Below are 27,747 nucleotides of genomic sequence, written 5' to 3'. Positions count from 1 at the left end.
TAAACTTTTATGGAACAAAAATGCTTAATCATGACGAAGATTAGGTGCGAAATTGGGAGATAGTGAAGAATCGCAAACTGCTTGCCGCGTTTTTAAGAATTGCACATACACAGTATCCATGTACACGTCGACCTATTTTCACTTAAAAAAACATCCCAGAATCGCACAAAAATGGCATTGCGCACACACTTGACTTTATCTATCGACCTATTTTCACTTAAAACGTCAAAGAAAATTGACAAAAATCCAATTCTTCTTACTCTTCTAAAAAGCGCCAAACAAATATGTGGGCGATCCTGCACTTTAGCAGCAAAATTGTTTCTAAGTATTATTAGTTAAAAAATCACGACCGGAATTTTCCGGAAAATGTCACATTACATGTCTCATGATCTTTCATTTCTCTGAGACAAAATAATCTGTGATTCGAATTGTGCACTTCTCAGATTATTGCTAAACTCCTAGCTAGTAATCTTTATCATGATTAAGCATTTTTGTTCCATAAAAGTTCTAGTATAAGCGTAATTCGGCTAGTAGATTGTTGGAAAAAATGTTGAGTTAAAAAAAATGCCTTTACTTCGTGAAAACAAAATGCCGTCCAAAGAAAAACTAGGAGGTTGCCGTAGCAGGGTTAATCGCCAAATTTTCGCCAAAAAATCGCCAAGTTACCATCATGGAAAGATTCACCAGGGATACAACTGGACGTCAGAAGTGTTAGAACTGTTAGAAGTGTTGTCAAAAAATTCAAAGAGACATTATCGACAGAAAATAAAAATTTTTTTCGCACCCCAGTGGACGACTTCCAAATGTTTTCTCCAAAGGAAAACGTTACATTATCAAAGAAGTTAAGAAATTAATTTCTTCATTATATGCAGTTGGCCAAAGATGTTGCTAATACTTCACATCAAACTTTTAGTGTACAGACTCTACGGAATGGCTGACATGGAGGAAGTTATTACGTAAGGGCAGCTAGAAAGAAACCTTTCATTTCAGAAATAAATAGGAGAAAGAGATTCGATTTTGTTAAACCTCATTCATGTTAATTTATCAGACGAATTTTGGATGGTGTATCTAAAGGTATAGTGAACTTCACCTGGCAATCGTTACTCGCGAGTTAAAGATACTACTTGAATCGACCGACATAAATTCAATTTAAAATTTATGGCACAAATTGGACCTACCCAGGCAGCACGTCTCCAAAAATATACGTATAATTTTGGTGAAATAAGGGTATGGTATTTTTTGCACGTTACTTTTACGAAATTTATACGAATGAAAAAGGCTGAAGTTACTGTTGACTCTTGATCGTTATTTTCCACACGTTATTTTTACGAAAATTATACGAATCCGAATGTACTGATAAAACTACCGCCATGATGGTATATTTTATTCTTCACTTTTACGCATATTATACGAATCCGAATGTTCTGAAAGAAACTACTGCCTTTATGGTATATTTCATTCGCCACTTTTACGGATATTATACGAAGTCTAAAAAGATTGAAAATGAAGTTTATTAATTCAAAATATTTAGTGTATTTCTGGCATTTCACTTTGTTTTCCTTGTCCACGAACATGAAAAAAGGGGCATTCATATATGAGGCTAAAATTTTTCTATAAATTTTAACATGTGAGCTAAATCTTTACGTGCATTTTTACAAAAAATTATATTTTCTTAATTCAAACATCTTCAAAATAACTTATTTATTTTCTTATATCAAATTTGTTATTTTTCTTCATATCAACACTTACATTAATTTACACAATTTAATTTCTTTTATGAAAATCCTATTAACCATTTAACTGGAATAAGCTGTATATTAAATTTGTGTACTTACTGAGTTTGGTATAATACTCGCCTTATTTTATTTAGCAAATGTGGGCAATTAAATTGGAATAAGACTAGCAAATCTTTCATGTCGAGGAATAGAATAATAAATACAGCAGAAGATGCTCGAAAACGTTTAACTTCTTGAACAATAGTTTAATGTAGACCAAAGGATTATTAATTATAATCAAAGATATACTAATATTTTTATTTAATAATAATAATAATAACTCTACGAAATTGCAAGCTGAATCCTGATATTTTACATATATTTCAGTTCCTTTAATCTTTGTTATAAAAATCATATGAGGCTAATTTTTTTTTATTTTGTTTAATGTACGGAAAAAATGATATAGCGATTTTAGTAATTTTTATATGAGGAAAAAATTAATAAATAATGTAAATAAATAATTATATTATATTTTATATTTTTCCTGAAACAGTTAAAGACATTCTTAATATGGAGATCTACAGAATAAGTACAAGGGTCCAGTTAAATGAACTCAAAATTTGCATAGTTAATTTTACGCTAACTTTTAAAAATTAACCGGATTTACGATTATACACTGAGCATGCGCATACACAGACATTTTTATTTTTCGTAGAAAAATTTAATTATTACCTTAATACAGAGATGCTGTGAATATAAATTTATATAATGCAAAAGTAAGTTTATTTCATATGCTAATTTAGAGGCTTTCTTAATATGTTTAATTATAAAGAAAAAAAAAAAGCGTTGCAATTCTTGTTCACTGACCAATGGCAAAGCAGACACTTTCTACTTCCGGTTGTGGCGGGATATTTGTGAAGTCAGCACTCAGCAATGGCGGTCGAAAAGAATGGTAAAGTCGCAAAGAATACTGTTTGTTCGTGGATTGGCGTTTGTGACTGAATCCATCGAAGTTACTAATTATTTGAAGAAAGTAAGTGAATATTTTATATTTTCAGTGTTTAATACTTGTACTTTCTTCACCTATATAAAATTTTATAAATAACGTCTGTGTAGGAAATGTGATTTTCCATGTGTTGTTCTTTTGTGTACGTGCCTAATGATTCATTTTCAGGATTTGGTACTGTTAAATTTTGCACTAGTCTGTTTCTTACTGTTTGTGTCACTCCTTTTTGTATGTGTCTCACCTTTTTATAGTTATATTATTTATACTCCAACGTTTTAATTTTTATCTTAAAGCATATTGTAATTAAGCAGGAAATAGCTTTTAATGGAAAAAGAAAGGCAATATTAACATGACTAATTGTTCAGAAATCTGTTATGGAAATGTTATCTACCTTATGCCAAAAAATAAAGCATGTAACTTTCATTTATTTATGAAATTCAAAATTTTTTATTTGCTTAGTGTTTTCCCTAAAAATAATTTAATTTCTTATTTTTGAATTTAGTTTTATAAATTTGCTTTAATATATAATCTTTAACTCAAAGATATTGTGCTATTAAAAAAGGAAATTTTATGCCATAGAAACACAGGTACTTTGTTCCAAATCTGTGTTCATTTTTTTTTTTTTTTATATATATACGCTGAATTTTTATGCACTTGTAATTACTGAAATATATCCTTTCATGAATAATAAATAAGTCCGAAGTCCTTTCATGAATGCATTTCTTTTTTGTTTGTTTGATTTTGTTGTTTTAAAAGATTTGCGGCTCATTTCGGATACCCGGCTCTTGGCTGAATTTGGCGAGTTTTTGGCCGCCATCTTGGATTTCAGAAATGCGCCAAAAAGCGCATTTCGAAATCCAAGATGGCGGCCAAATATTGTTTTCCCTATCCGAGGGAAGTGGACAGGGAAAACAATTCTGAACTGCCAAAAGGAAAAATTGAACTTACCCTTGTTCATGTTGACATGATGACGCCTGACATTCCCTATTTCTTCAATGTTGTACAACATAGTTAATGTTATATTACTAAGCATGATATGATAACTTACTAATTGTAATTCAGTCTAAAGTAATAGAACAAGAAATTTTAATTAACGTGTACTTTAACGAGTGAAATGTTTTGCATGAAACGCTATAGGGCGAAGAAGTACTTACGCTCAAACTGTAAACAATCGATTTAAAAGAAAGCTTCCAACCTAAAAATTTGACTTGCATGTAATTTCGGCATTATATTATTTGACATTTAAATTAATAATGAATTTATATTTAAATTAATTATGTTATGCAGGTAAGTGTATGATAGTTAAACATGATATATATGGATGAGAAATGAAAAATTAGAACATTTATTAAGGTATTTGTAATATATGCTAAGTTCTTTTTAAGAAACTTATTTTTCAGTATATAGCACTCATTTTTTTTTATTAATTAATCAATTTGAACATATATTTTCTATTTTTCCCTGTGTTAGAATTTCAACTTTTTTTTAATTAATCAATTTAAACATACATTTCTTAACTTATTTTTCAATATGCAAGAATTTCAACTCTTTTTAATTAATCAATTTAAACATATATTTCTTAACTTTTGTTTCAATATGTAAGAATTTCACCTTTTTTAATTAATAAATTTAAACAAATATTTCTTAACTTATGTTTCAATATGCTAGAATTTCATATTTTTTAATTTATCAATGTAAACATATATTGCAAAATGAAGGTACTTACCCCTAGATGACATTGCTTGTACAATCTTTGTCTTCTTAAATTATGTTATTTATATTTATATAAAAATTTCACTTTTTCACAAGAAAATTTTTATCCAGGTTCTCACAGTTTCACCTTTTCACAAGAATATTTTTATCCAGGTTCTCACAGTTTCATCTTTTCACAAGAAAATTTTTATCTAGTTTCTCACAGTTTTGCAAGAAAATATGTATCCAGGTTCTCACAGTCAACAAGTTCACAAGAAACTGTGTATATGATAACCAGGGCTAGAAAGGGGGCATATGTCCGTGGGCACATCATCCAAGGAAGGCCAAAATGATGTTACGAATTTTTAGAGTTGAATGTTTTCCATTTTTGGCCAGTAGTCGGGAGGGGCACAAAATCTTCAGTTTTCCCTGGGCGCTGAAAACAGTAACTATGACTCTGCTGATAACTTATAAAATTTCATTTTTTCACAAGAAAAACTGTTATAGATTCATTCCTTGTTAAAATCCAATACTTCGTTTCACTGAACTCCACTCTTATAGATCGAGGCCTGTTCATCAGATCTGAAAAAGAACAATTTTTACAAGCATTTTGCATTTTGAAATTAGAAATGATTCCATTTCCACATCACCTTAAGACTTACACGTACTTAAAAAAAGAAAAATCTTTTCTTCTGCTTTTTGACTATTCATTTTAATTGAATCATTACCAAATTTTGTAAATTAGAGTTTTTATAATTATATTTAAATCAATTATTTATAAAAAATATTTATGCGGGTATTATCATATAATTTCATTTAAAAAATAGGCACTATTTTCACATTACATGACGTTACATGCAGGTTAAAGTGATTTTTAATTAAATATAAATTTGATAAAAAAAATAGAAACAGTAAGAAATGTGATTAATGATATTAGTGAAACAAAATAGTTACAAATAATCCCAATTTTTAAGCTAGTATGTGTAAGACTAGGAGGTAGGAATCCTGATGCGTTTTTTTTTACGAGGTTTCGCCAGGAGCCATAATCCTCTAATTTTAATGTGTACACATATATTTTATATTACTTACCATTCAGCACCACATTTTGCAGTTTTCAGCAGTATTACTTGGCAGTTCACTATTTGGAGTTTTTTGTAGAGAAAATATCCATGTTGTATATGTTCAGAATACAAGATAAATAAACAAGATTTTAAATTTCATGATCGTCGAGATTTCCTGTGGTGGCAGCAGTTGCTCAGTTCCTTCGCTTTCAGGTGTGGCCCGCATCAGTCGTTTCAACTCGGATGTGTTTCTTGAAAGAAAAACCTGGCTATACCCCCAGGCACTGGGTTTGTCATCCGAGTTGATTTCTCCATCTGCTTCTTCCCTCGTCTAAGTAGCAGCAAAATGTTATTTTTGAAGTCCCTAAACAAAATATCCATATTATGCATATTCAAAATACAAGATAAGTAAACAAGATTTTAAATTTCATGATCGTCGAGATTTCCTGCGGTGGCAGCAGTTGCTCAGTTCCTTCGCTTTCAGGTGTGGCCCGCATCAGTCGTTTCAACTCGGATGTGTTTCTTGAAAGAAAAACCTGGTTATACCCCCAGGCACTGGGTTTGTCATCCGAGTTGATTTCTCCATTTGCTTCTTCCCTCGTCTAAGTGGCAGCAAAATGTTATTTTTGAAGTCCCTAAACAAAATATCCATATTATGCATATTCATAATAAAAGATAACTAAACAAGGTTACGATAATGAAAACATAAGTTAGCGTATATATAAACACTTTTATTAAATGTTTTAATATTTTTTCTAAAAGTGTTCTTTCTGTTGTTTAGTTTTAATCTTTTGTTAACTACATACTCTTTTTAACTAGAAAATAATAATTGAACATAGTACAAAAATACAGAATTACCACAAAAGGGTGGCAAGTTTAAGAAGTTAATAATGTAAGATTGAATCCTTATATTTAAAATAATAAATAAACGGTAAAATTAAAATAATAAACGTAGTATGAAAATACATAATTAAAATAAACAGGCTGGAAACATTAAAAGTAATGAATTCACCTGTATATTTTCTGACTGAAGATTCATTTCTTTCCATGATTCATTTCTCATTTCTGCAATATTCTTTACCTGAAAGGGGTGATAAATTATCCTTAACAATAAAATGTTTTCTGGTAAGAAGTAGGCTGGAAACCTCTAAATTAATCAACTCACCTCTATGTTTGTCAATTTATCTGTCAAAATTAATTTTCTTCTTTCTTTTATTTATTTTTTTGGATTACCTAATTTGCAATAAAGTTTTTTTTACTGAAAAATAAGTAGGTAAACTTATACTAATAATAACTAAATAAATTTTACAGTTGCTTTTACTGAAGAAGTAGTATTAAAATAAAGTGAAGCACTAATTTGAAACATAAGCTGTGAATGGTTAAAATTTTGTCTTACCTCTGTCATAGTATTTCATGACATTTTGGATCTGCAGCTGTGAAAGAAAGTTTATTTTAATGAAGGAATAACAAAATATATAAAGAATAGCTCTCACGTCAAAATAAAAGTTGAGAATAACTGAAATACACATTTACCTCTTTCTGTAAAAGATATGCAACATTTTCGCAACATTTCCATCCTTTTGTTTTCTGGGCTCTGTTTTTTGGTTGAATTCTAAAAGGAAATAAAAAATAACAATTTCATGTAGTGAAAAACAAAAAGGTATTAATCAAAATTTGTGGACCATCTGAACATTTACACAAATTATAGTAAACAATTTACTTGTATGCTTTTCTTATCATTTATTCCAGTTTTAAAACTTGGTCTGTGTTCCCTTACTCTGAAAAATAAGCACATAGATTATAATGGTATGTAATTTAATATTTAAATGCAATTTTTGTATGTATATATATGTAAATAAATAATGTCAAAAATAAAGTTATATTTGTTGGTTTTACCCCATTTATCATCATCTTCCTGAATGAATGGTATATCATCATCTTGTCGGGCTGATTTCTTTGGAGGCATCAGGTCCTCAATTCCTTCGCTTTCTGATGTTGGTTCGTCCAACATTTTAAGTTCAAGCCCGACTTTTCCATGGCCTGGATACACAGCTTTAATGTCCTGTAGAAACTGAGCAAGTCTTTCTCCATCATAAGTAAAGGGCTTCAAGCGGAACCGCCTGTAATAATGTACAGCCATGTACTACGTGCAAATATCATCTGTTCTCTTGCTCTTTATAGACCTCTTAAAAAGTTTGTTTTCACCCTCAAGATCATTTATAGTGTTCTGTTTATCATCGGGATCTACGAATACGCCTGTAAATAAAGGATTAATGAATGTTAAGGATGAAAAACAAAATGTCACTCATTAAAAAAAAAGACACATATTTACCTTTCTTGTGATTGGTAGTTTTATGTGTTGCTGCCGGAAATAAATTTTCTATCCTTTTATATTGTGGAGCAGAGTCAGTGTATATGAAGGTGGTTTCTGGGTGAACATGACGTTTAATGTAAGGCCACAAATGCCTTTTGCTTTTTCCTTTAACCTTGAAAAATAATCCTTCTTTGTCTTCTCGACAGTAGATGCCTAAAACTACGATGGTCATATTTTTGGTTACCCTGCCGCGGTTGTACTTGCGGCGGGTCAAAAATGTTTCATCAATTAATATAGATTTTCATTTCGCATACCTCAGGACAATATGATAAAAAGTCAACAATAGTCTCATTTGCAATTACTGGTAATTTTTGCTTTTCCCTCCATAGCTTTAGCTGCTGATTTATGTAGCTAAAACTGTGATCTAGAACAAAGTACACAGTTATGACTAAAGCTTCCCTTATTGGGATTTTTGTACCTTCAAAAAAGGTGTTTTCAATGGGGTTAATCATGCCAGAGCAGTTGTTGCGATTTCTCAGGCTGCAGACCCAACGCCATCCCAGCTTTGATTCCTTTCTCTTGTTGCTTCTCATTGGTGCCTGGCACTTGGGGCAAGTTGGTGCCTCATCCTCTCTGGGAAGAAGTCCAGCATCGGTGGCAAACTCGAGTGCAGCTGCCTCTGTATTAATTAAATGCATGTCAGTAATTAAACAGAAATATTTCAGTTTTTCATGCAAAGAAGCCATATTCAAAAAAGTCAGTACAGTGACAGAAATAGTTTAATGAAATTTATTGTTAGAAATTTCAGAAACTTGGCAATTATGCAAAAGTCAAAATTATCAGAAATAAAAAAGTTTAATAAAGATGAAAAGTAATTATAAGTTTAATTAAACAATATTAGTTCATTATAGGAAGATAGAGAAGTGAAAAGTTCAAACTAGAAAGTACTGTTACAAAAAAAAAAAAAAGGAAAATAAAAATAATAGTAATGATATGTATCTATGAAAACAAAGTATTAAAACAAATTTCAAGTGAAAAATAATATTAAAAAATGTAATGGATGAAAATAGATTAAAAGTAAACTTAGCTTTGGCAAAGTCCAAACCACGTTTTCACGTAAGTAATCAGTACCAGACAGACAGCTGCACGGGCTTAACCGCGGCAAAATATGATCGCGAAAAATCTTCTTTTTTAAATTTATTTAAAATATTTTCGGAAAAAAAAATATTTTACTTTACAAATAAATGTTTTTCGGTACATATGTTTTTTTAAAACATTTTTAAACAGAGATGCAGAAGAATAATAGGTATTGTTATTTTTGTGTGCAGATATGCGTGCGTGATGAACTAAAAAATGATTTTGAAGGTTTCGTGGCATATTTATCCTCTCAAAAATATGCAACTTGCTCAACTTTTCGATTTTATTGAATTAAATAAGGCCTATCGATTTTTTTTTTTTTTTTTTTTTTTTTTTTTTTTAAGCACTGACAATGAAAGCTGTTATGTTCTATTTTTGCGTTTTTATCCCAAAGCGCGTTAGCCCAGAAGGGCTATTAATTTCGTTTTCGCATTTTGCGTTGAACTGTTTCTACCGAATATTATCGCTGTGTGTTATATTTAAAGATATTTAATAATAAAGAATCAGCATAAATATACGTATGTTTAACGTACATAACATTTATGCAGATACTGTGATAAAACAACGGTACCTACAGCTATGAAATTTTGAATATGTACGTCACCACCCGAATATGGGCATCTGAAAGCTCAAATTTGTAATTTGTTTTATTAACTATTTAACATTTTGTAAAGCATTTATGTGTTTTTGATTAAGAAACTCGACGATTTCTAAGCGAGCAATGGCAACACTGTTCGGCGCAAGACTGTCTATCGGAAATTCTAAAGATATGCTCTTCTTTTAAATGTTTTGTCATATTGCTGCTTAAGAGAGAAGACAATTCGGATGTACAAAATTTAAAGACCGCATGTCTGTTGATTTTGAAAATTCATTTCCATTGAATTTAACAATTGTTTTCAGTTGGCGAGAGGTATACATCTCTGTTGTACACTATTATTGGTAACCTTTAATTGTTGGTTATTTGTTACATTTTTTTGTCTTTCATATTGCCCTGGCTGCATTGGAAATTTCGTGGTTTTCCTCGTGTGTATACGAGCCAGTACAATTACACTAATGAATCATATCACTTAAATAATGTGAATAATTATATAATTATTATATAAGTGTAGAATAATTGGGTTGGTTGTTATGTTCACGAGTTGTGTGTAAATGCGTGGCTTTGTGTGATTATGTAATTAATTAATGAAGATTTCAGCAGCGGCCTGGCGGTAAAGTGTGTGAGCACTGGTAGTTCTGTCCGAAGTTCGAATCCCGCTAATGCGCCGGTTGCTTGTTATGTTCACGAGTTGTGTGTAAATGCGTGGCTTTGTGTGATTATGTAATTAATTAATGAAGATTTCAGCAGCGGCCTGGCGGTAAAGTGTGTGAGCACTTGTAGTTCATCTCATTACACATATACTAGCTACGCATATATACATTATAGACAGTGGTGTAACTAGAATTCTTGGTCCCGTATGCAAAATAATTTCCTGGGTCCCTAAACCAATAAATTTAATGTGCTTAAAAATAAAAATTAAACTAAAGAAAAAAAACGTGAAAAGTAAAAAAAAAAAAAAAATCAAGGATTCCTGGAGCCAATGTTTTCATGATTTTTATCACATCTGGATTAATTGTTAAAAAATAAAAGCACGTTCTCAGGGAACCATTTGAAAGTTATGTAATATGAAGAAAGAATAAAAAGGAAAATATTTCCCCTTTGCTAACTGGTGAAATGCAAATTTGCTTTAGTCTGGGTATTTGACGTCAGATGATTTTAATTCTGTAATTTAAGACTTTTTGTGTGCGTGCGTGTGAGTGATAGATAATTGATATTGACAGACAAGATAATTGATAAACTTACAGAAAAAATATTACATCAATAGATAGTACTCTGTGATTTTACTCAACTTACGAACATAATTTATGCAATAATATACAAGTACATTTGTTAAATATAAAACATATTTATCATAAACTTCATAAAGAAAACTATTTGAATATACAATTTTAGTAGAAAATATGTAATATTTTTGCTGTCCTTTTAAAAATCCTTTTGGTACACTTAATTACTTGAATACATTTTTATAAAAAAACATGAATGCTAAAGATTTTTCCTGTTTCTTTTTAATTTTCCCTCAGCCCGTACTGCTGTTCTTCTCTAATTCCCCCCCCCTCAATAAGTGTAATTATAACACTGGTGACCGAAATTCATCATAAAGACAAAAATCTTTTTTATTAAAATTTGCGTCTCCTAACCTTCATTTCCGCAAAATTATTTATCAATACCTGGACGTCCATTTTCACAGCCATGTCAACTTCAACGCTCAATAGTGATAGGTTTAACAACCGATCTTGTATCATAGTGTTTCTTAAATATGTTTTTATTATTGAAAATGACCTCTCGCTCGTGGCTTTGGTTACAGATAATGAATGATAAATACAATATAAGTTAATTGCACTCCCGATTAACTGCTTGTCATGTCATAGTATTTTACCATTGCTAATTTAGCTAAATCCTTAACGGATTTCAAATTTTGGATATCTGTTCTGAAAGTATTTATAAATAATAAAAGTTGTACTTCCAGTACATTAGCAAAGTCTTCTTTATATTTTTTTCTGTATTTTTGAAACATTATTAATAATTTCCGTATTTGTTAACAATGACAAATATTCGTGATTTTCCGCATGTGTAACGTTTATGAAGTATGTTGTGGATGCATATGTGAATAAAGCGGGCACAGCCCGCTTATACCGCTGAACACTGGTAATTCGGTCCAACGTTCAAATCCCGGCTAACGGGCTGGCTGAATGCGTGTTTTCTTGATTTTCCGCATGTGTATGATGTTTGCAGTATCTTCTGGATGCATGCGTGAATAAAGCGGGTGCAGCTCGCGCAAAACCGTTTAACGCTGGTAGTTCGGTCCAACTTTCGAATCCCGGAAAACAGACTGGGTCCATGGGTGTTTGGGTGATTTTACGTATGTGTACCGTGTATGCAGTATCTTCTGGATGCATAGGTGAATAAAGCGGATGAATCCCGCGAAAAACCGTTGAACGCTGGTTATTCGGTCCAACTTACGAATACCGGCTAGCGGGTTGGCTGCATGGGTGTTTTCGTGATTTTACGCATGTGTATTGTGTGCGGAGTATCTTCTGGGTGAATACGTGAATAAAGCAGGCGTAACCCGGTCAAAACCGTTAAACGCTGGTAGTTCGGTCCAACTTTTGAATCCCGGCCAACAGGCTGACTCTATATGTGTTTCAGTGATTTTCCGCATGTGTATTGGGAATGCAGTATCTTCTGGATGCACAAGTGAATAAAGCGCGCGCAAATCCGCTGAACACAGGTAGTTCGGTCCAAAGTTCGAATCCCGGCGAGCGGGCTGCCTGCTTAGGTGTTTTCGTGATTTTACGCATGTGTGACGTGTATGCAGTATCTTCTGGATGCGCACGGGAATAAAGCAGGGGGAACCCGCGCAAAACCGCTGAACCCTGGTAGTTCGGTCCAACTATGGCATAACGGTGATATTTAACATAGGAACTCTTATACACGTCAACAATTAAAAGCGGGCTTGCCCGCTAGTTATTAATAATTTCCGTATTTGTTAACAATGACAAATACGGAAATTTAAGTTCCAAAAATGAAAACATCATTGCGATTTTTGTTATTCCAGTCATTCTGTATTTTAACTGAGTATTTAAAATGTCGAGAGCAGCATAAAAAACTGTTACTTTAAAAGACATTTCGGAATTTTCAAGCCTGTTATCCTCACATAACTCATCAATATTTTCTTGTTTTTATTTTCTTCTATTTTTCAAATTTAGTTTCTATGTCCCATTTATTTTATACACAAAAATTTGTATATTTGTATTTTTGTGAATATACAAGAATTGTATATTCAAAACTCTGCTTCTTTCATAATGTCTTCAAACTTCTTTCTCATATCTTGCATATTAATAGAACGGCTTTTTACATGTTGGTGAGCTCCATTCAAGTCGATTGATTTTCGATTGTCGTGTCGATTGATTGATTGATAGATCCTGCAGATAGAGCGCAGGACGTGTTTAAAAAATTTTGTTTTTAATTTTTGGCATTTTGCCAGAAATGTTTAATAATTTGTAGTTAAGCTCATCGACACAACGTATATTTCAAGATGAGAACTCACACTCTGTCACATGGATTTTAAAAGTAGTACACATAAATACTTGTTTTATACTTTCCTAAACAAGTATAACGTTTAGTTAAAATAAAGTTGTATGAAACAAGTTTTGCGTACTTTGCAGAGAAATGCGCAAAACTTCATTTAATGAAAATAGGTTTGTGGTGGATCAAAAAGCAAAAATCAGTTAGGAAATGCGGATATATTTTAGGAGCATTAATATTTATGATTATTGTTATCTGCTTTATTTGCATCTTGAAAAACTGTTAATGCCTCGGAAATTAATGACCTCAGATTTCCAGTTTTTACGCTGCTTATAAATTAAGCAGTATCAATTTTTTTATCTATCTATCATTAATTTATTAAAGACAAAAATATAAAAAAAATAAATATAATGTATGGGAACATATATTAACGGAAGCTATTTATGTCTTAGAAAAGTTATGCAGTGGTTCTGAAATGAAAGATAGTAATGTACAAAGGGATTATATGAGTGAAAATCGCTTCATTTATTATTAAAACGTATTAAATAAATTTTTTAATTTGCGAAAATTATTGAAATATTGTAATAACGGGGGAGAATTCTTTTCTGAAATATTCCATTCGTTTGTGTGGTGAAAATAGCAATGTAATTCGCGTTCTTTCAAATGTTGAAATGCAACTTAAAACTATTAGGTCCAACGCTGCCATTGATATGCTTAATATTTTCAGTAATTAATTTATCGAAATTTACGAAGTAGTATATACTTTTAGTTGTGTGATACCATTTTTATTATCATTATTATATTATTATTGACGGTTTCACGTACTGAATGCTGTAGAAAGTAAATTAAAAGCAAAAGTAAAGTAAATTGTAAAATTTAATTTCAAATAACAATTAGAAAGGCGTTCTTGCCCTCCCGCTTATTAGTGTAAATAACAGAGAAAAAATCTATCTGCCTTTAACTTTGCCGTTTGGTAATGTCAATCGTACTTCTAAATCCAAACTTTTTCTGTCCCTAACCATGCCTCTTCGTGCGACTGCACAGGTTGCAAGTACTGTCGTTTATTACATTGTGAGAACTATACATTTAAACCTGCAATTTCTTCCTTATTTAATGATAGTAAGAGATTCAAGATATGAAAAAAATTAAACGCTACGGAATGACTTGCAAAGTTCATTCCAAATTAAGTATCAGAATCCTGCCTAGTTACTTCTCTGATTTATAATTTTCGAGTTGTGATTGCAAAAAGAGGAACATTTCCTTAAAGGGTGGGTCGCCTTTTTATTTGCGTACGCTCCGATCAAGTAGGAGACACCGAATTTACATACATTAATTTATTATTTACATTAATAATTTATCATTTATTTAATTATCCGTTTTAATTCTAAAAATAAAAATGAAAAGCAAAAGGGAATTTAAATTTTTTTTATTGAAACTCCAATTACGAACAATATATGTAAAAAATGAAAAGCAAAAGGGAAAAACATAAAAATAATAATTAATCTTCTTATTATATTTAATTATCCGTATATATGTAAGAAATGAAAAGCAAAAGGGAAAAAAACATATAAAAATAATAATTAATTACATTATTATTTATTTATAATTATCGGTTTTAATTCCCATTTAACATTATTATCGGTTTTAATTCGCATTTAACATTATTATCGGTTTTAATTCGCATTTAACATTATTATTTATTTATAATTATCGGTTTTAATTCATATTTACCATTATTATTTATTTATAATTATCGGTTTTAATTCGCATTAATTCGCATTTATGCATTATTATATAATTATCGGTTTTAATTCGCATTTAACATTATTATTTATTTATAATTATCGGTTTTAATTCGCATTTAACATTATTATTTATTTATAATTATCGGTTTTAATTCGCATTTAACATTATTATTTATTTATAATTATCGGTTTTAATTCGCATTTAACATTATTATTTATTTATAATTATCGGTTTTAATTCGCATTTAACATTATTATTTATTTATAATTATCGGTTTTAATTCGCATTTAACATTATTATTTATTTATAATTATCGGTTTTAATTCGCATTTAACATTATTATTTATTTATAATTATCGGTTTTAATTCGCATTTAACACTATTATTTATTTACCTACGCTCCGATCAAGTAGGAGGAATGCTTTACTTTCAGTTTTGAATAAATTTATTACTATTTACTGCAGCTTCAAGGTGCTCTAAACATAATTTTCGAAGTAAAAACTTGATAGTTATGTTGATTATTAGACTTGCATGAAAAAATTAGTATTTGATCTAAAATACCTTAAATTATTTGAATTATATTTTACTAAATCATGTATTTTGATATAACTAGCTAGTTAAAAAAATTAAAATTGTAAATGTGCAGAAATGCTTATATAAAACCAAGAAATTGTTTATATTTTTGTTGCTTTTTCCCTTGTAAATTAATTATATATATATATTACAGTCTGGGGAGTCAGCACCCTGCTGAATTGTAGTAAACGGGACGTCCAATCTACTAGACCATCAAAGATGCAGATTTGGATTTTCTATTTCATAGTTATTGAAATCATAATGGTATGTTTGTTTAAATTAGTACTGTTTATGAATGTGATAAAAATAAATTCTGATAAGCTAAGAAATGATTTATTTTCTATTAATTATGAACTGTAAATAATGTAACCAATTTTCTTCATAGTATTTACTAAAAAATTTTTTGTTAAAAGGGAGGTAGTCTTATTTATACAATTCTTGCAGAGATACCAAGAAATAAAACATTTCAGGTATTTTCACTCAGTATATCTTGATGTGTAAAATCGTGTTGTTCAATGCCATATTACTTTTCCACAGGAAAGTAATTTTATTGATCTAACATCTGCATAAATCAAACTTTTTAAAGAATGATTACAGTTTCTAAGCTAACTTAAAATTTTCAGATTTAGAAAATGTATGTTTAATTTAGCATTAGTTTTCCATGGAATAGAAAAGGTTTTCAAAATGTTCAGTTATTAGAGGGAAATAATATAAATGAGATTGTCCTGATACAGTTTCAGCCGGAAATGAAACTGAATTTTCGGATAGTGAAGATTTCATTTAAGAATTTTAATAAAACTGATTAATGTAAATCCTCTGCATTTAAAAATTCTAATAAAACTGATTAATGTAAATCCTCTGCATTTAAGAATTCTAATAAAACTGATTAATGTAAATCCTATGATTCATGTAGGTATTCTTCTGTTATCAGGACCAGATTCAGAAATGTGTGTTTATATGCATGCATTTTTAAATGTAGGTGCTCGTGTGTGCATGTATATATTCTTTATGTATGTATGTGTATACTTTACACATATATGCGCATACATGCATATACACATGCTTACATATCTACAGTGGAACCCCGAGATATGAGTTTAATTCGTTCCAGCATTCAACTGGTATGGCGAATTTCTCGTATCTAGAAACAAGCTTCCCCATTGAAAATAATGGAAATTCAGTTAACCCGTTCCACACCCCAAAAAATATCAACATTTTAAAATCAAGTCAATTTTTCCTAATAAATAACACTGGTAAATAATATAACAATAGTTTAACTTTGTTACCAACATTTTAACTCCTTCTCATTAATCCACACCAACAACAGCTTCTCAACATCTAGGAGTACTTTTATAGTGCTTGGAAGAAACGATAATTCCTTTGGCTGCATCAGGTTTCTTAATTTCTTCCTGCTTCTTCAGAATAGTATAGATTTTCGATGTTGAAAGGCCGCAAGTCTTTGCCAATTCCGTCACCATGCTTATGTTTATCTATGATTTCTTTCTTGATATCAGCGGCCATGGCCTCCTTATTTTTCTTTGCAGCACTATCTGAGGCAACAATCTTCTTGCGAGGCATCTTGAAATAATTATTTTCACGTTAAATGTCAAAACAATTAACTTACAAGTGCACAAACACGTATAACTGTTCAAACTGTTCCTACCAAATGTTAGAGTCCCTAGTGTGGGATTAATACTCTCTATCTTAGTGCCCTCTATAACCTATGTTAGGGTTAACCTGTATAACCTACAAGGATTGCCAGTTTAGGCGAGATATCTAGGTAGTCATCATAATACGTACCTTACTTTTTATTATTTTTAAATTAAATTGAAAGTAATAAACTAGTTTTCAAGAATGAAGTTAAACTAGATTTGCATTCAACTCTGGTTTATTGTGTTAATGATGTTTTGCTGTAACAAATATGAATTTTTTGTTTAAGTATAATAATTTAAAATGTTTTTTCTAGAGAATGAAGTACTGCCACTAAGGTAAAGGTGCTAACTTGCAAGGTAATTTTCTATTCTACATTAACTCAATCTTTATGTCCTGTTACAGATATATTGGCAGAAATAATGAAAACCTGACATTCAAAAAGAAAAATAATAACGTTGAATGTAGTATATTAGATGGTTAACTGCGGTTTGGCAGCTCATTAATAATCTTACACATATTGAGTACGAATAACTTTGACAATTACCGGTATTTTCAATAGTATAAAATTAGGCAAGAAAGCAGCTTTAGCTTAGCACCGATTTTAAGTACAACAACTCTCTTACCAATATTGGTTTGACGAAGGTAAAATATAATTGAATTTAATAAGTTGGAAATACTGTCTGTCTTTCCATGAGTTAAAAAATAATTTCAAATAAAATTTCTTTTTTCAGTTTTTCATGTTATTTGTTTAATGTTATTGTAATCTGATTTATCATATTTAGTCACATATTCCATCCCTCTTTGCACTATAGTATATAATTCAAAGGACTTATCAGTTTCAGCAATATTTTTTTTTACCAGTATACATTTTTACCATAACTCTGTTTCTAAATCATATCCTGAAAAATTAAGGAGTAAAGTACACGAAGGAAAATATGCAAGTAAATAATGGCATTTAGTGTGGTTTATGTGTCTAATATTTGTACTAGATTGTAAAAGTTATAAAATTCTATTAGCTTTTTAAAATTATTCTTTTTTAAATTGAGATGCTTCTTTGCACCCAAATGGTTAAAGCCCTAGTGTGACTTTGGTACTTTGATCTAACTTCTATTCCTAATAAATAATCCATCTGCATACAGTTTACTCAATTTCTGCCATGTGTAAGGTAAACAATATTAGCTTTTTTTTAATATATCTTTTACAACTATTCCATCAGGTAGATTTCTTTCATATTTTGCCTTAATTGAGTCATCCTGCTAATTAAGAATTTAAAGTTAATATGTTAAGTTTTTGTGTGTATAATTCATTTTAAGTATGTGCAAGCAAATGCATACATTAACAGTTACGTAGAATTATGTTTTGGGTATCAAATTCAGAAATTTTGGGGCTGTTTTTAGAAGATTTATTAATGATTTATACTATATTAATATTGGTAAAAAAATTCTGTGGCTTTTATATGAGAGTATATATCTTAAAATAGCTGCATGATATGGTAGAGGTAAAAAGCTTCATGTGGATCATAAATTAATATGTGGGAATTTTTCATTTATTTAATAAAGAAAATATTCAAGCCACAGTTAAAAGTTTTTCACTGGATTATTTGCATACAAAGTTTGCAGCAAATATTTCCTGCAACAGAAGTGACAATTTTTAGTGCAACAGAAGTGACAAAATTTAGTTAGTGTAAGCAGTAACTCTATTTTGAGATGTTAAACAGGAAGGCAAATTTTTGAATTTAAATTGATTTTTGAAGGAAGACTTCATTTAGTCTTGCTATCATTCTACGTGGCTCTTAACTTTTTTATGGTATTTATAATTTTATTGTTATTCAGCTTTCTGTTTGCTTAGAATGCACATGAATGTAGACTTGAAATATTTTATATTGCAAACTGAGATGCCATTGTTATCATAAAGATTTTTGCTCTGATTTTGGAGGAATTTACTGATAATACTTTTGATTGCGTATTGGTTTCCGGTTTATTGAAATGTGTAAAATAGCCTGTTAATGCATATACGTATGTTAATGACATGTATATGTTTATGAAGTATTCTGTTATATGTATATAGTGTTGTGATTAGTTTTCTGCTTACTCTTTATTTAAGAAAAAGTTATCTGTAAGAAAACAAATATTCTTTACTATATGTAGGAGTAAAATTGAAAAGGCTAATGCAATATAATTAATACAAAATTAAGTAAGTCATGTACTTAAATACTAAAGACTTTCTCAACCTTGCAGTTCTAAACAAATCTTAAGTATTTTTTACTTGAAATTATAGGCATTGTGTAAGGTATATAATTGAAGCTTACTGTGTGATAGTATGAAATTAAATTTTTAATTACTGAAATGTAAATTTTTAAATATGAAATACTCAGTGCATTTTATATGCATCTTTTAATACTTCAACTATATTTAAAAACTGAAAACATCTGAAGTGTGAAATTATTACAGATTTTTCTTTTTCTTGTTTAGGAGCTGTTCTCAAAACATTGGGTGACAAAGAATTCACTTTTACAAAAATCGAGCAGGATATTAAAGACAGCGAACTATGGAAAAAATATGGCGAAGCTACATGAAGTCTATGTGGAATTTTATTATTGAAAAAAATATGCTCTTCAGATTTAATGTTAGTTTTTATTGTTTAACAGTAATTGCAGTTTTCGAATACCTGTAAAATAAACCTAATTCTTAAATTAATTTCATGTGTATTTCTTTTGCAAGTATTACAGTTCATAATACTTCAAACAACTTGAAATTTTAGACTTGTTAATTTATGTGGGATATGTTCATAATAAATTTATAATTTAAATAACTCATTGTCATCATATGAGCATAATCTAAAATGCACAGCATTTGACAACAAATTAATAAAAAATTAGCCAACTTCTAATTGCTTTCTTTTATCCAGTTACCTCTTTTTAAATCATTTAATACCATAAAGTTATTTGATGAAAAAAAAATAATTGGTATGTGCACATCAACATGTATATTTATAATGATGTTATAGAAAAAGTCACGAGATAAATATTTAAAAACTTAAATATTCCTAAACAAATTAACTTTTTAAAATTTTATCTGGTATATAAGATAAAATAAAGAACATATTTAGGTAATTTTGAATTTGCATAATTTTATGAACTTATTTATGAAATTAACAGATACATTGTAAAAGGGAACTTTTTAAAAATACCTCAGTAAAGCATTTCTTTTGTAGAGGTGAACTTTTAGTACTGATCTAATATATTTATAAGATTTTAAACTGAAAAAGACAACAATAATAGATTACAATACATTGCAAGATTGACTGATAAATGCAAAATTTTTACATATCATAATTATGTGTGTAATTAAAACAGAAGTTACTCGATTAACTTGCATGCAAATTAATATTTTCTTTAACATGTTTGGGATAAACTGAATTTTCATAAATAAATATGTATAGATTTGTGTATTATCTGAAGATATGAATGAAATATTTGTGACATTAAACATTCATCTTCAAGGAAAATAACAAAGTCAACTTGGTAAACTATTGGAAAAGTTTTCTACAATTTCCTGGTCTATATTTAACAATTTTAAAATTTAGCACACTCATTCAAATAATCTAAACGTATGATGTTTTCTTTTGTGCTACATTCGTTTACTGAATTTGTTAATTAACTATATTGTACTTTAGATAGAAATTAACGTAGATATTCCCTGTATTTTACGGTACAAAAACTTATATATTTGATAATAATTGACCTAAATCTTCCCTGTTTTCTTTGCATATACGAATGACTTTGGTAAAAATTTAGTCCGATGTCTTCTCCTCTTTACTGTGTATAAGTGCACATTTTTGGTAAAAAATTTGCATAAATCTCCAATTACCTATTTACTGCATTTTTCGTAAAATGTGCTTATTTTAATCTCTTATTTTTTTATATAAATCTATGCAAAAATGTTCTGCATATTATGATTAAAAGATAAAATTAATATCAAATTTTTACATATCCACCTTTTAGGTATGTACAGCAATATGGAATATATATAACTAGAAAATTTAAATGCAAAAAAATTAATTTCTATTCAAAAATTACATAACACTAAAAGGCTGAAAATCACTTTTAATATTTCATTTTAAAGTGACTACAAAATATGCAATAAATTTTGTAAACCTGAGTTCTATGTTTTAAATCAATTAATGCTATTGTTCATTTACATGGCATAAGAAAATGTCCTTCAGAAAAGCAAATAATTTATTTAAAGTGTTATTTAGTAAACAACTGTTTGCTACAGTTTTTTACTAAATTTAAAATTATGAAATTACGGGGAATATCTACCTTAATTTTTACCTAATATATACGTTTATATACAGTAAAAAATCGGGGAAATTTACGTAAATTTTTACTAAAAATATACGTAAATCCCTGAAATTTACGTATATTATACGTAAAAGATGCGAATGAACAGTAGTCTCTCGCGTAAATATACCTAAATTTTACGTAAAAGTTACGTATAGTAAAACGTAAAAATATACGTAAATATTTAGTAATTGCCACTGGACACTTTTTATGATATTTTTACGTTCAACTTGAACGTTTTTTATACGAAAGGCCATTCGTAAATTGCACGTATTTTTCTCGTGCAATTTACGAATGCATGCTGCCTGGGTAGAAGTCAGTAAACATAAAATTTCGTAATAGTGAACTTGTATAATGAGGAGTGTCACAGAATTTCCATCAGGACTTTGGTTTTTCCCAATAGAACCTTCAGAACAACCAGAACTTCGGTTTTCTCAATGAGAAATAGAATACAAGCCGTTATGAGTGCAAAAGGTATAAACACAAAATATTAAATTTTGTTTCCTCATTTTGTTGTATGATCTTTGGCAATACATTTTTGACTTCCAAATTTACGATTTTGTTGTATATTTTGTGAAAGGCATATTAAAACGAAAGTTTTATTAGATTTGCATGTTTATTATCTCTTGTGTTCGTTATGACCAGATAAAATTATCAAGCATTTCCTTTATTGCGAAGGGGAAAAAGTATTTGGGGCAATATTTTCCCACCTTAGTTGGGGCAATTTTTCCCCACGCCAGTTGGGGAATTTTTTTCCCACCCCATTTGGGGCAATTTTTTCCCCACCGCAGTTGGGGCTATTTTTTCCCACCCTAGTTGGGGCAATTTTTTCCCACCCCAGTTGGGGCAATTTTTTTCCCACCCCAGTTGGGGCAATTTTTCCCACCCCAGTTGGGGCAATTTTTCCCACACTAGTTGGGGCAATTTTTCCCCACCCTAGTTGGGGCAATTTTTTTCCCACCCCAGTTGGGGCAATTTTTTCCTACCCCAGTTGTGGCAATTTTTTCCCACGTGAGTTGGATCAAATTTTTTCCCACCCTAGTTGGGGCAATTTCTTGCCCACCCCAGTTGTGGCAATTTTTTCCCACATGAGTTGGGTCAATTTTTTCCCACCCCAGTTGGGGCAATTTTTTTACCATTCCCAATCCTGTTGGGGCAATTTTTTGGCTAATCTTAAGAATATGGTAACAGGTAGTTGGGCTATATTTTGGTAAGGCGATAAAGCTTACTAGCTAGGAGTTTAGCAATAATCTGAGGATTACACAGTTCGAATCACAGATTATTTTGTCTCAAAGAAATGAAAGATCATGAGACATGTAACGTGACTTTTTCCGGAAAATTCCGGTCGTGATTTTTTAGCTAATAATACTTAGAAACAATTTTGCTGCTAAAGTGCAGGATCGCCCACTGATTTGTTTTGGCGCTTTTTACAAGAGTAAGAAGAATTGGATTTTTGTCAATTTTCTTTGACGTTTTAAGTGAAAATAGGTCGATAGATAAAGTCAAGTGTGTGCGCAATGCCATTTTTGTGCGATTCTGGGATGTTTTTTTAAGTGAAATTAGGTCGACGTGTACATGGATACTGTGTATGTGCAATTCTTAAATACGCGGTAAGCAGTTTGCTATTCTTCACTATCTCCCAATTTCGCACCTAATCTTCGTCATGATTAAGCATTTTTGTTCCATAAAAGTTCTAGTATAAGCGTAATTCGGCTAGTAGATTGTTGGAAAAAAATGTTGAGTTAAAAAAAATGCCTTTACTTCGTGAAAACAAAATGGCGTCAAAAAAACTAGAAAATTGCTGTAGCAGGGTTGGTCGCAAAATTTTCGCCAAAAAATCGCCAAGCTACCATAATGTCAAGATTCACCAAGAATACAACTGGACGTGAGAAGTGTTAGAACTGTTAGAAGTGTTGTCAAAAAGTTCAAAAAGACATTGTCGACAGAAAATAAAATTAAAAGTGGACTACTTCCAAATGTTTTCTACAAGGGAAAACTTTGCATTATCAAAGAGGTTAAGAAAGGAATTCTTTCATTATATGCAGTTGGCCAAAGATGTTGCTAATACTTCACATCACACTTTTAGTGTACAGACTCTACGGAATGGCTGACATGGAGGAAGTTATTACGTAAGGGCAGCTAGAAAGAAACCTTTCATTTCAGAAATAAATAGGAGAAAGTTATTAGATTTTGTTAAACCTCATTCATGTTAATTTATCAGACGAATTTTGGATGGTGACCCTAAAGGTATTTAAATTTACCGGTTCCACAGTCGCCTTCCAACCGTACTACCGGGTCTGTCACCCTCAATGTCTCCGTATCAGGCGGGAGGTGGTTTAACAAACTAAAGTGCCCAGGAAGAGCTTAGAAATGTAATGATACACCGCCCCCTCGTCCCACACTTACGGGCGACGGATCAAAAAGTTGCTCTCATTTCTCACGTCTGAACGGGTCAACGGGGGTCACCACTCCCCGCGAACCGAGACCACCATGTGGTGTGGTCCTATAATCTTGGCCGCTCTACCGGTCGTTTGCGCCCCTACCAGTACTACCGGGCAGTCCACTAAGCAGAAGGTTTGACATGGAATACCAGAGTCGTAGTCGAATAGCCACCACATTACCGCTACCAATACCATGGCTCCCAAGCGACGCCACCTGCCCAGTGGCCTATAGCCTTTCCCCCCTTTGGTCCAACCGTACAAACAGTCTTCCCTCAGGGGTTCTGGAACCGCCAAGTTCAAAAATGATATACCCCCGTGGCCGAGACTGCCTAGGTACAGATCCTAGCCAGTAGCTTCGCAGAGTTCTTTACGTCGACCCCCGGGGGGACCCTAAAGGTATAGTGAACTTAACCTGGCAATCGTTACTCGCGAGTTAAAGATACCACCTGAATCGTCCGACATAAATTCAATTTAAAATTTATGGCACAAATTGGACCTAGAAGTCAGTAATCATAAATTTCGTAATAATGAACTTGTATAATGAGGAGTGGTACTCCTGCACGAGTGTCACAGAATTTCCATCAGGAATTTGGTTTTTTCCCAATAGAACCTTTTCAACAACCAGAACTTCGGTTTTCTCTATGAGAAAGTTATGAGTGCAATAGGTATAAACACAAAATATTAAATTTTGTTTCCTCATTTTGCTGTATGATCTTTGGCAATACATTTTTGACATCCAAATTTACGATTTTGTTGTATATTTTGTGAAAGGCATATTAAAACGAAAGTTTGACTAGATTTGCATGTTTATTATCTCTTGTGTTCCTTATGACCAGCTAAAATTATGAAGCATTTCCTTTATTGCGAAGGGGGAAAAGTAGTTGTGGCAATTATTTTCCCACCTTAGTTGGGGCAATTTTTTCCCACCCCAGTTGGGGCTATTTTTTCCCACCCTAGTTGGGGCAATTTTTTCCCACCCTTGTTGTGGCAATTTTTCCCAACCCATTTGGGGCAATTTTTTCCCACCCCAGTTGGTGCTATTTTTTCCCACCCTAGTTGGGGCAATTTTTCCCATCCTAGTTGGGGCGATTTTTTCCCACCCCGGCTAGGGCAATTTTTCCCACCCCAGTTGGGGCAATTTTTCGCACCCCAGTTGGGGCAATTTTTCCCACACTAGTTGGGGCAATTTTTTTCCCACCCCAGTTGGGGCAATTTTTTTCCCACCCCAGTTGGGGCAATTTTTTCCTACCCCAGTTGTGGCAATTTTTCCCACGTGAGTTGGATCAAATTTTTTCCCACCCTAGTTGGGGCAATTTTTTTCCCACCCCAGTTGTGGCAATTTTTTCCCACATGAGTTGGGTCAATTTTTTCCCACCCCAGTTGGGGCAATTTTTTTACCATTCCCAATCCTGTTGGGGCAATTTTTTGGCTAATCTTAAGAATATGGTAACAGGTAGTTTGGCTATATTTTGGTAAGGCGATAAAGCTTACTAGCTAGGAGTTTAGCAATAATCTGAGGATTACACAGTTCGAATCACACATTATTTTGTCTCAGAGAAATGAAAGATCATGAGACATGTAACGTGACTTTTTCCGGAAAATTCCGGTCGTGATTTTTTAGCTAATAATACTTAGAAACAATTTTGCTGCTAAAGTGCAGGATCGCCCACTGATTTGTTTGGCGCTTTTTACAAGAGTAAGAAGAATTGGATTTTTGTCAATTTTCTTTGACGTTTTAAGTGAAAATATGTCGATAGATAAAGTCAAGTGTGTGCGCAATGCCATTTTTGTGCGATTCTGGGATGTTTTTTTAAGTGAAATTAGGTCGACGTGTACATGGATACTGTGTATGTGCAATTCTTAAATACGCGGCAAGCAGTTTGCTATTCTTCACTATCTCCCAATTTCGCACCTAATCTTCGTCATGATTAAGCATTTTTGTTCCATAAAAGTTCTAGTATAAGCGTAATTCGGCTAGTAGATTGTTGGAAAAAAATGTTGAGTTAAAAAAAATGCCTTTACTTCGTGAAAACAAAATGGCGTCAAAAAAACTAGAAAATTGCTGTAGCAGGGTTGGTCGCAAAATTTTCGCCAAAAAATCGCCAAGTTACCATAATGTAAAGATTCACCAAGAATACAACTGGACGTGAGAAGTGTTAGAACTGTTAGAAGTGTTGTCAAAAAGTTCAAAGAGACATTGTCGACAGAAAATAAAATTAAAAGTGGACTACTTCCAAATGTTTTCTACAAGGGAAAACTTTGCATTATCAAAGAGGTTAAGAAAGAAATTCTTTCATTATATGCAGTTGGCCAAAGATGTTGCTAATACTTCACATCACACTTTTAGTGTACAGACTCTACGGAATGGCTGACATGGAGGAAGTTATTACGTAAGGGCAGCTAGAAAGAAACCTTTCATTTCAGAAATAAATAGGAGAAAGTGATTAGATTTTGTTAAACCTCATTCATGTTAATTTATCAGACGAATTTTGGATGGTGACCCTAAAGGTATTTAAATTTACCGGTTCCACAGTCGCCTTCCAACCGTACTACCGGGTCTGTCACCCTCAATGTCTCCGTATCAGGCGGGAGGTGGTTTAACAGACTAAAGTGCCCAGGAAGAGCTTAGAAATGTAACGATACACCGCCCCCTCGTCCCACACTTACGGGCGACGGATCAAAAAGTTGCTCTCATTTCTCACGTCTGAACGGGTCAACGGGGGTCACCACTCCCCGCGAACCGAGACCACCATGAGGTGTGGTCCTATAATCTTGGCCGCTCTACCGGTCGTTTGCGCCCCTACCAGTACTACCGGGCAGACCACTAAGCAGAAGGTTTGACATGGAATACCAGAGTCGTAGTCTAATAGCCACCACATTACCGCTACCAATACCATGGCTCGCAAGCGACGCCACCTGCCCAGTGGCCTATAGCCTTTCCCCCCTTTGGTCCAACCGTACAAACAGTCTTCCCTCAGGGGTTCTGGAACCGCCAAGTTCAAAAATGATATACCCCCGTGGCCGAGACTGCCTAGGTACAGATCCTAGCCAGTAGCTTCGCAGAGTTCTCTGCGTCGACCCCCGGGGGGGACCCTAAAGGTATAGTGAACTTAACCTGGCAATCGTTACTCGCGAGTTAAAGATACCACCTGAATCGTCCGACATAAATTCAATTTAAAATTTATGGCACAAATTGGACCTAGAAGTCAGTAATCATAAATTTCGTAATAATGAACTTGTATAATGAGGAGTGGTACTCCTGCACGAGTGTCACAGAATTTCCATCAGGACTTTGGTTTTTTCCCAATAGAACCTTCTCAACAACCAGAACTTCGGTTTTCTCTATGAGAAATAGATTACGAGCCGTTATGAGTGCAAAAGGTATAAACACAAAATATTAAACTTTGTTTCCTCATTTTTGACATCCAAATTTACGATTTTGTTGTATATTTTGTGAAAGGCATATTAAAACGAAAGTTTTATTAGATTTGCATGTTTATTATCTCTTGTGTTCGTTATGACCAGCTAAAATTATCAAGCATTTCTTTTATTGCGAAGGGGGAAAAGTATTTGAGGCAATTTTTCCCAACCCAGTTGGGTCTATTTTTTTCCCACCCTAGTTGGGGCAATTTTTTTCCCACCCTAGTTGGGGCAATTTTTTCCCACCCCATTTGGGGCAATTCTTTCCCACCCCATTTGGGGCTATTTTTCCCACCCTAGTCGGGTTTTTTCCCACCCTAGTTGGGGCAATTTTTTCCCACCCCAGTTGGGGCAATTTTTCCCACGTGAGTTGGATCAATTTTTTCCCACCCCAGTTGGGTCAATTTTTTCCCACCCCAGTTGGGGCAATTTTTTTCCCATTCCCAATCCTGTTGGGGCAATTTTTGGCTAATCTTAAGAATATGGTAACAGGTAGTTTGGCTATATTTTGGTAAGGCAATAAA

At 32.1% G+C, this 27,747-nt stretch overlaps 1 protein-coding gene and 2 long non-coding RNA genes across 9 annotated transcripts in view; 1 reads left to right on the top strand and 2 right to left on the bottom strand.

The window, feature by feature from the left end:
* The window catches only part of LOC146994854 (uncharacterized), a 75,998-nt gene extending 56,282 nt beyond the window's left edge, over window positions 1-19,716 (top strand). Inside the window, exons 1-4 of one of the 5 annotated variants that reach the window (XR_015043266.1) lie at window positions 2,603-2,748; window positions 15,522-15,631; window positions 17,334-17,376; window positions 19,492-19,716. This is a non-coding gene — a long non-coding RNA (uncharacterized LOC146994854). Of the gene's footprint in view, window positions 1-2,602; window positions 2,749-3,562; window positions 4,009-15,521; window positions 15,632-17,333; window positions 17,377-19,491 lie in introns of those variants that run through there. The other 4 variants (XR_015043269.1, XR_015043268.1, XR_015043267.1 and 1 more) reach the window with 4 other exon arrangements.
* On the bottom strand, window positions 6,638-7,493 carry LOC146994856 (uncharacterized). 3 transcript variants are annotated; one of them, XR_015043271.1, is made up of 5 exons: window positions 7,371-7,493; window positions 7,195-7,252; window positions 7,008-7,086; window positions 6,871-6,907; window positions 6,638-6,707 (listed from the first exon to the last, which is right to left on the bottom strand). It is a non-coding gene; the product is annotated as an uncharacterized LOC146994856 (long non-coding RNA). The 3 variants fall into 3 exon arrangements; XR_015043272.1 differs by lacking the exon at window positions 6,638-6,707 and having other exon boundaries at window positions 6,860-6,907; XR_015043270.1 differs by lacking the exon at window positions 6,638-6,707 and having other exon boundaries at window positions 6,860-7,086.
* LOC146994855 (uncharacterized) lies at window positions 7,618-8,093 on the bottom strand. The gene is made up of 2 exons (XM_085826070.1): window positions 7,807-8,093; window positions 7,618-7,730 (listed from the first exon to the last, which is right to left on the bottom strand). The coding sequence occupies exons 1-2, from the start codon at window positions 8,018-8,020 to the stop codon at window positions 7,618-7,620; spliced, it is 327 nt and encodes a 108-aa protein (XP_085682196.1). The 5' UTR covers window positions 8,021-8,093.
* Window positions 19,717-27,747: the final 8,031 nt, after the last annotated feature.

Source organism: Stegodyphus dumicola, chromosome 10 (genome assembly GCF_044657685.1).
Source record: "Stegodyphus dumicola isolate Sdum_Otavi_A_Nest chromosome 10, ASM4465768v1".
Classification (NCBI taxonomy): Eukaryota; Metazoa; Arthropoda; class Arachnida; order Araneae; family Eresidae; genus Stegodyphus; species Stegodyphus dumicola.
This window is presented reverse-complemented; position numbering and strand designations above follow the sequence as displayed.